A 9924-nucleotide genomic window follows, 5' to 3' on the forward strand; every position below is an offset into this window, starting at 1 on the left:
GGGCAGAGAAAAGAAGAGAAGGAAAGGGATTGAGAGAGGGAGACGTGAGCGGGGAGGCGGGCATGAATTACTGTATAAAATAGAATGCTCAACAAATGTATCAGTGGGGGCAAAATGTAAATGCCGCAACAACAATTGTCCATGGTTCTTGTTAACTTAAAGTCAAAAGGAAACGTAAGGTGGAAAGTATTCATATATAAAATGACAGAAGCAGTTTTTTCATTTTATACTTAAAGCTAGTTGACGATAGAGATTGTTTTATGTAATCCGGAATTTCGTTCCATATTTTGGGGCCAGTGTAACAAATGTTGTGTTGAAAGATTATTTGTTTATGTTTGGGAATGAATATTTGATTATTTGAGCGGGTATCAAAATAATGTATGTTGGAAACATGCATAAACAAATCACGAAATTTATGTGGAATTTTATGATTTAAACACCTGTAGAGAAAATGACATTGTTGAAGTTTATTGATGTCGTCTAATTTCAACAATTTTAGGGAATGAAACAAATTTTTAGTATTTGCTAGTGGTATGTTGTCGTCTGGAGAAATAATACGCACAATTTATTTTGAAGGGAACATAATTTCTTAAGATGGGTTTGGTATGTGTTCGCCCAGACCAAATTACAGTAATAAAAATATGGCAAGATTAAAGAGCAATATAATGTACGCAATACAGTTTTAGGCAAGTAAAAACTTGGGCGATGTATTATTCCGATATTTTTTGCAACTTTGTTCTCAATTTAATTTATGTGATGTATCCATGTTAAATTACTATCAACGATAATGCCAAGAAACCTTGTATTTTCAACTCTGGGAATAATTTGGTTGTTAAGTTTTACCACTACATGATTAAGATCAATACGCCTTGTGGAGTTACGGAATATAATGTAATTGCATTTTTATAGTTCATGGTAAGCTTGTTTGCACAAAACCATTTACAAACATTTGTTAGTTCAGTATTTACAGTTTCACACAAGTGATAAAGATTTCTATCAGAATAAACAATATTGGTATCGTCGGTGTACATGATAAAGGAAAGGAGATTTGACGAATGATAAATGTCATTAATAAATAAAATTAACAAAAGTGGGCCAAGTAATGACCCTTGTGGTACTCCACATTGAATTGTCCTAAATTCAGACTGAACGGAGTTATGAACAGTGCATTGTTTACGGTTTGAGAGGTAACTAGAAAAAAGGTCGAGGGCAGTTTCACGAATACCATAGTTAGTTTTGATAAAAGTATATTATGATTAATTGTGTCAAATGCCTTAGACAAGTCAATAAATATCCCTATTGCGAATGAGTCATGCTCAAAGGAGTCAATTATAGTATTTGTTAATTCGAGAAGAGCTAGTTCTGTTGAGTGGTCACTACAAAATCCGTATTGAGATTCAAAAAGATACTTATTTTCAAGAAAATTATAGGCCCTTTTATAAATAATCTTTTCCAATATCTTAGAAAATATAGAAAGCACTGATATGGGTCTATAATTACCGATCTGGTCTTTGTCACCAGTTTTAAAAATTGGAGAAACTCACGCAATTTTCATTTTATCAGGAAATACCCCAGAGGTTAACAATAGATTGAATATATGACATAAAGGTTCGCTGATTAATTCGATTACAAGTTTAACAATCTTAGGTGAGCATTCATCAAGACCCGGGGCTTTATTGTTATCGAAACGCATGACAATGTTACATATTTCACGTTGGCTTACCAGTTTTAAAAACAAAGATTTTGAATTTGGTTCAGATAGATAAGTTCTGAAATCTGTATTATTTTGAGGATTGATATTAGCTAACTTTGGACCTATTTCAACGAAATATTTATTAAAAGTATTTGCTATTTGGAACGGGTCTGACGATCGACCTTCATCACAAACTATGGTGTTATAGGTTGATTTTTTTCTTTTGTTAAATATTGATTTGATCATTTGCCACGTACGATTTATATTATTGTTATATTCTTCAAATTGAGATTTATAATAATGTTTTTTAGCCTGCCGTTTCAAACAGTTAACTTGTTTAAGAGAATCTTTGTATTTAAGTTCGTTTCTAACTGTTGGTTTATGGATATATTTTTTATATAGATTGTTTCTTTGTCGAATAGATTGAAGCAAACCATCGGTCATCCAGCATTTCAGTTAAATTTTCTTATTAGGTGTTTTTTTTAATGGGAAATTGTTATTATACAATGTAGTAAATTTGGTTATGAATATGTCATATGATTGATCAGCATCCTGCATATTAAAATTTCATCCCAATTTGAATTTTCGATAACTTCAGTTATTATTCTAGGAACATTTTTAATAGCGTGAGCTCCAAATGTGCTGATTGAACATTTACTGTTTGATATTATTGTCACATTCAACTTTCCATGCTCAAAGACCCAATTTCACACTAGACAACACGTCCAATCAATCTTATGTTTGCATGCCAGTTCATTGCAATCAGAAAAATGTGATCCTTCAAACATGGTTTTTTTGCATCCAGGACATGGACAAAGGATATTTATAGTAAGATTGATTTCAACTGTTATGTGTTGTTTAATCTTATTTTGCATTATACATTATAATCAATATGAGTTCTTGAAATATATATCCTTTTCTCTCCCAAAATGAGGATTAGGTTGTACACACATATACCATAAATAAGGTAGCCCCTACAACATAATTTATTTGCAACATTATCGTTGTTTTTCATTAATTAACCAGTATACGTATTGCAAAAATAGCATTAACTTTCATTGTTATCTATATCTTCTTTTATTATTTTCCATTTGTCATCTTGCAGGGAACAAGCAGACATTATGCCTCTTCTGGATACTGATGATATGATCATGATGAAAAACAATCCTGATTGGAAGTGTGTCTTTACGTACGTACAATCACTATACCGTCATCTCAACAAATGAAACTCCAGTCTTTGTATGTAGACTTGTGTAAACCCACCTTCTTTTCTACTTCCAATTTACTGTTGCCTGATGACTCTACATATATGGTCCGTTCTTACATGACAATCGTTTATAAGAAACGTTGTATAACAAAACACCAATGCAATAACTACTGATGGTAAGAGACAGATGACGATCTACTAATATTGAATTTTGAATTCTTCAAATCAATGAGTCATTTTCAGTAACGTCACATACAATACTTCATTCTGTAAAATAGTCCCATCAAATACAGTATTCACTAGATTTATCCATTTTACTTGAAGAATTTGTTACTAAACCTTACTTTTGCTAGACAGTGTTTCTTGCTAAGATTTTCATCTAAGAATTTTCTATGTTATTAAGTATTCACAGTAAAGTTACATCAATATAATGTTGTTTTCCCGAGTAATAAAGGGAAATATATAGAGGCAGGACCTATTGAATTATGTATAGATTGTATTTAAAGTGGGGATTATAGTGTATGTATAGGTTAATACATAGCAATCCCTGCTGTAATGGAGAGAAGGGTAACATGGTATATAACTAATCATAGTTAAGTGTGCTATGTATCATTATCAACATTTCATGAATATGTAAACTATTTTAAGGGATTTTCTTAAAACATCATCAAGACTACTTTATTGATATATTTCATTATTTATTCAAGAACCATGTCCAATAAATTGAGTCACTTGATTTTCAGTGTTTGGCACATATTTTCAATTCATTTAGCTTTCTATATGTAGGCCAAATGAAGTTAGGGAATAGGCCTTGTTCACACGGCCATTTAAATGTAGGTGGGATTTATCTTTATAAATAATGGGTTCATAGAAAACTATAAACTGTATTTTTGAAGAAAAAAAAAAGAATTATTTAGTTTTATTTTTGACATGGTATATTGTCAGATGAATAGTGGATGTGGAGCATGACATAAGATATTTGAAATTCATTTGAGTAAATTATTAGTATTTATTCTGCCAAGATGGGTTCGAAAGTTCATTATTAAATATAATGCTGAGATTGAGCTTTTCATGGCATGGCAACAGTACTATGATAATAATAAAAGAAAGTATTATTCTAATGAATACTGAATGGAAAAGAGCATCAAGAAACAGTAAACATTGTCAGGATTGTTGAATGCACTTTAACACAAAATAGATATTTTAGTAATGCATGAGTAGATTATAATCTCATGCAGAGAGCTAGAAAATTATTTTCATGCTCTCTGAAGCAGTGTATTATGCTGCTTTTTCTTTCAAAAGGAAATACAGACAAATTATTATAACGCATGACTGTAAATAATTGTGTGAAGAATGAAAACAAATGTAATATATATTTGAATGATGTATTTGATAGAGTTAGATTGTTATAATCTATTTTGAGTGATATGTTATAAAATAAGAAGACATTGTGAGATGATGTCTTTTGTAATTTTTCTATGTAAAATAATGCATGAAAAATTGTTTAAATTATATTATAAATTGTATAAATAGAAATTTCTGAGATATTGAATTTCATTTTCCTTCAATTGATTATCAGTTTCCTTCCTGTTCCAAATATGTTATTCTTTTTGTCTTGAATCATTGATTATTTTCCTCTAATTATGGAAATAAAGATAAAATTGAATTGAAAAAAATGCAAGAAATTATAGCATATTATATCTTTCCAGATCATTCATTATATAATATTACCTTTTATTGAAATCTAGATTAAGGAATAACCTGCAGCATATCATGATTTTACCTATAACATAAAAATCAAACTGAAACTAAAAAACTTCTAAAAATGAGTATATTCTGTTTTTATGCTTCTTGATATTTTAGATTGAAATTGCTTTTTATTGTCAGACTGACCTATAACTCAACCATTTTGTTATGATTATATAATTCAAGTTATCTATCCAGATTTCCTTTCATATCTTAAATTCTTAAATAACTAATGTTTATAATTTATCAATGAAATAAGATAAGACAATGCTTTATAGTGCAATTATATCAGCTTTCCCCCTTTATTAGCTGGTTTATTATTGTATCAAAATTGATTAATTTTGTTCATGATATCATGAGGAAATACGTGTTATTTAGCAATAAGTACAATCCATCAGTAGTTCAGATAACCATGTGTGTTTTTATACAAGATTGAGTGAAGGTAGTGTACTATTCAGAAATGTATGTATCTATGGTATCTTTGAGGGGAAGGATGGAACTTAAAAGATAAGTGTTGTGAATGATGTTGTGTTTAAATGGATTGTTTAAGTAAGGTGCTGGCATTCTATCAAATGTACTTTTATGGCAAGATAAAAAAAAATGACATTTTGATTAATCTTGTCTAAGGTTCTCCACGATCCTAATTGGCATTATTGTTGAGTTTATTGAAGAAGTTTGTAGTGCAATAACTTGTTATGTCTATATATTGTATGTATCATTTTAACTTGCCACATAGAAACCTAATTACCCTATTTTTTACAAAGCCAAAAGTCAGGTTATGATATTGGACTGTCTGTATGGGTTTCAGTTGATATTGGTATATACTGCCAGACAGTTATATACCATGTTCAGGTATTTAATGCATTTTGTATCAAAGATGAATACCAATTTATTTTAGAATCTTGTTTACTGCCAAAAGTACCCTGAGGTGTATACTTTAACAGAGTTTGAATGCCCTCCTGGTTCTAAATAGACTTGTTATTAGAGACATTTTTATCAAAGCTATGTTATATTCATTTGATTTTTTTATTTATTAATATAATATTCTTGTAATTATTATGAACACCACCATACCTTTTATTTAGGGAGGCACAATAGGTCAGTTATATGTCCTTGACAATGTTTTTAGAACGATTATTCTTTTATGGAAATTTTAAACTTTGAAAGTTTGTTCAATAATTTATGTTCTTCATATACACTTTATCCCATATGTTTTTTTCTTTATTTATTTTTATCATTATTACTCATTATAGTTGTAACTATATATGATATTTAAATCCTGTTATTGTTTTCAGGTGTAGATTTTAATGGATCACTTGATCATATAATTAAACCGATGTCTGCTACATAAAGACAACTCCATACTGCCTTCATACACCTTTAATTGTGTCTGCCTTGTTCAATTATACATAATGTCAAAACTTTTAACATTTTTGTCAGTCTTATGCCATACTCAATACAGTTATCTGTGATTTATATATCTAACTCTATAACAGCTCTATGTATGTGTGTGAGTTTTCTGTTGGCTTTTCATAAATTTTTGTACGTCACAAAAATGTTGATGGGTAGATGCACACGAATGTAAAGACACTTTTGAGAACAGCTGGTAGGTATGTTTTTATTGTTATAAATCTATTGATAGAAGATAATTGTTTATAGAGATTTGGACAAGCAAGATAATGAATCTAATCAGTACATTGTACATGTTTGGTCATACAGTGGCTGTAAAGACGTGTATCTTATCAAATAATACTTGAGTAATTGAAGATTCACACTAAAAAGAGCAATTAAAAGAATCATTGTAATATTGCCCAATTTTATATATTTGTGTCTGCATTCTCCTTTGTCTTTCTTCTTAAAGCCTGGCTCGCACACTACACAATCCGATACAACATCATTTTTTAACAAATCGCATTGTGCATTATTAAATGTGAAAGTTCCAAGGAGTATATATTTTTTTCTGAATTTCGGCATAATATAATATTTGGAATTACAAATTTGAGTTTAATTCACTTGAATTTCTGTTTTAGTTTTAATACCTCTATTTGGAAATTTGATCTGAAAGAGTTTATATGTTGCAATGTTCATATCAAATACTACAGTGTGTATCAAAAAAAGTTTACACTTAGAAATAATGCGGTAAAATTATATATTTGCAATATCCTGAAGCTTTTCCCACATTTAAACATTATTGGTACAGATCTCTTTAACTGTCGAAAAATCTTTCCGCTTGAGTGAGCACCACTTAATTTTGAAAAGTTCGTGAAAATGATTTGCGCAGAACTTGGAAATAGTTATGTAAATAAAAGTGGGCGTTAATCATGAAGAACACGTGACTTAAGCTCGGAAGATTGATTTGTAGATATTTGTTTTTAGCTTGTTTCCTTGCCCAAAACACTTCAAAGAGCGGCATTGCGCCCCCCTTCCCCAAACACCGAGGCCATCATGATGATATCTGCTTTACACGGAGCCGTGATTCACATGAAATGGCTAATGCTTGATTTTAGGTTTCTTAATCATTGTCAAGCTTGGGAAAAGTGTGGAGAAACACGTATCAAATGAAATATGAAATGTGTTCCCACGTAAAATGATAAAACTAATAGTGAAAGAATGCTGGCGATGTCTGAAATAAACTTTTGTTTACAATCATTTGTGTCCTCAGATCCAGATGGCATAAAAAGGGTAAGGTTTTGCTTACCTATAGATTAAAAAGTTAATTTGGGTGGCAGAGTTGTTACAAAATATTCAAATGTATCTGTTTAATTTCAATTCGCTAAAAATGCAAAAGAAATGTAAGAAAAATGTATCACACGTATACTTTGTTTTCGCCATTTTTCCTTGACAAAGCGTGAAAATGAGCATTCCTGCACAAACCGATTTTTGCGAGCTTTACAAAAATGGACAGTGCTCACTCAGGTGTATAGTTCTGTCAAAATTTTTACTTTCATTTGATAGATGAGACCCATACCCAAGAATATATGTGAAACAAATATCCCCATGTTGTATATTTTTCAATTCCCAGGACTTTTTCAAAGAGTAAACTTTTTATTGATATGCACTGTATAACGATTTTGATGAAAATCGGATCGCAAAGGTGTGCGCCTGGCTTAAGGTATTGAATCTACATCATGAATATTGAAATTGCATGTCAAATGTTGAAATGGCATGTCAAAGTTGTTGATCATGGCTCAAAAATGAGAACTGTTTATGATATGTTTATTAGACAAACTGTCTTTGGCTGTAAACAAACAAACAAACTCTGCTTTCATATTTATTGAATGAATACATACATGAAGAATATATGATGAATTTCATCACGGAACTGGTTCATTCATGATAAACAAGAATGTTTTTAATAAAGTGTAAACATAATGCAGAATGTTAAAAACTTGTGAATATATCGAGTTGCTTCATTTTTCTAGGAGCTGTTAATGTCATTTGTGAGCCATGATTTTCTTTAAGAATCACCTTTAATCCATATCATGATCAGACTCTTCATTTACAAAATTATTATTCTCATTGATTAAATGAAAAAAAAAATAAATAAAAAGACACAGATACCGGAGAATTATGACGTTGAGAGAAAATGAGAGGTAGCGCGAGCGAAATGGGGGGGGGGGGGGGGGGGTCGTGATCTTCAAACAAACACTGACAATTTTTGAACATTCTGGGGATCATTTTCGGCTAAACCCGGACATACCTTGAATCACTTGCGTCAGTCCAATGAAAATAAATCCATTCTTGGTTAATTTCATGTTTGACAGAATCGTATGATTCATATATCTATGTGTCCACTAATACTAAAGTAAATTCCTACTTCAAGCCCACCAATATAATTATAGACTTTACAGAGAATAGTTTGACTCCCAAAAAATCAAAATGCTTCCTCATTGTGCATGCAAAAGGAACAGATTTGCAATAACGCTGCAAAGTGAATATACATATGTTTACACATGTGATATGGTCTTAATCTTGTTCATCCTTGGCAAGGTTTGCATGAGTGAGTTGTAAACAATTGAATGAATCCATTTCACCTTCTAATAGCTTGGCATTGGTTCACCCAGGTTACAGTGTTATGAAAGTCTTAATCCCATCCGTGTCTATCAGTTATTAATCGGTTCCTCATAATAAACGATTATAGCATGAAAACAATTTCCATTTATCACTTGTTTCTACGTCGAGCAATCTTTAGGAAGCTTCCACAATGTCACTATAAAGGGTCCATGCTATAATAAACAAATTTAAATTTCACACGTATGCACACGATTTAAAAGCTATAAAGTACAGGTCTGATTCATCAATATCCATTGACTATCATGTAACATTTCAATCTTGCAAAACTAGTTTATCATCGTAAAGAAATTACGGATCTCGGGTCTTCTCTTAGTATTTCTTCTACATTTATTTTTCTTTTACAAAAGCCCAAAATAGAAATGTATTGCTGAACATCAGAAACCTACAAACGAATATTATATCTAAGAAATTTTCAGCCCTTTCACGATTGATAAGTGGGTTGTATACAAACAAGGGGGAAAACACTTTCTTCTTTTTCGATATCCCAACATTTTCAATCTAGACATTTTACTTGCGAAATGTAGTTATGAATATAAGGTATCTTTCACACATGGTGGTATGATGGTATATTATTACATTTTAGAGGATAATGAATTCAAGCTTTGAAATGAATTACATTAACCTAAACTTCATAGGAAATAAATGGACTTACACCTAATATAGGAGAGAGAGAGAGAGAGAGAGGGGGGGGGGGCATTTTGAGTGGGCAGTGGTTTTGAAAAGTGATTCCTGATAAAGAAAATTATGATGAAGTGAATAGTGACACAACTACGCAGTGTTTGTTTCTCGGCACTCCATCACGTGGAAATGATGTCAGATATACAAAGTGACCATGTTGAATAATGCAATGGCCGAAGATGACATTGTAATAGGACTCGATATCATAGTTCAAAGAAGACAGTCTGATCGGGATACCAGTGTGTAGTGTGTATATTGTAAAGGATTGGCCCAAAATTTCAATCTACTTGGGTAAGTAATAATATAAGTCTAATTTTTTTTCACTTAAATTTTAAGGAAGGGCCTCTAGGACCTATTTAAAGGCCTATATCAAATTTCTATTTGATCGGGCATGGTGACCGAGTAGTAGAGCACTCGCCTAATGAATGGAAGGTCGTGGATTCGATTCTTGATCCCTGTGGTTTGATCCATGCAAAGATTGACATAATACGATCTTATTTCGTGCTATTCTAATGCAAGGTGAAAG

The 9924-nt window shown here is 31.3% G+C and overlaps 1 protein-coding gene across 4 annotated transcripts in view; it reads left to right on the top strand.

Moving 5' to 3' along the window:
- Positions 1 to 6466, top strand: part of LOC129255024 (smoothelin-like) — a 28157-nt gene extending 21691 nt beyond the window's left edge. For all 4 annotated transcript variants that reach the window (XM_064107067.1, XM_064107069.1, XM_064107073.1 and 1 more), the window contains one exon: positions 2799 to 6466. In XM_064107067.1, the coding sequence (XP_063963137.1) occupies positions 2799 to 2919 (121 nt within the window). In that variant the 3' untranslated portion in view covers positions 2920 to 6466. The remainder of the gene's footprint in view (positions 1 to 2798) is intronic.
- The last annotated feature ends 3458 nt before the right edge of the window (positions 6467 to 9924 follow it).

This window comes from Lytechinus pictus, chromosome 2, assembly GCF_037042905.1.
Source record: "Lytechinus pictus isolate F3 Inbred chromosome 2, Lp3.0, whole genome shotgun sequence".
NCBI classification, from domain to species: domain Eukaryota; kingdom Metazoa; phylum Echinodermata; class Echinoidea; order Temnopleuroida; family Toxopneustidae; genus Lytechinus; species Lytechinus pictus.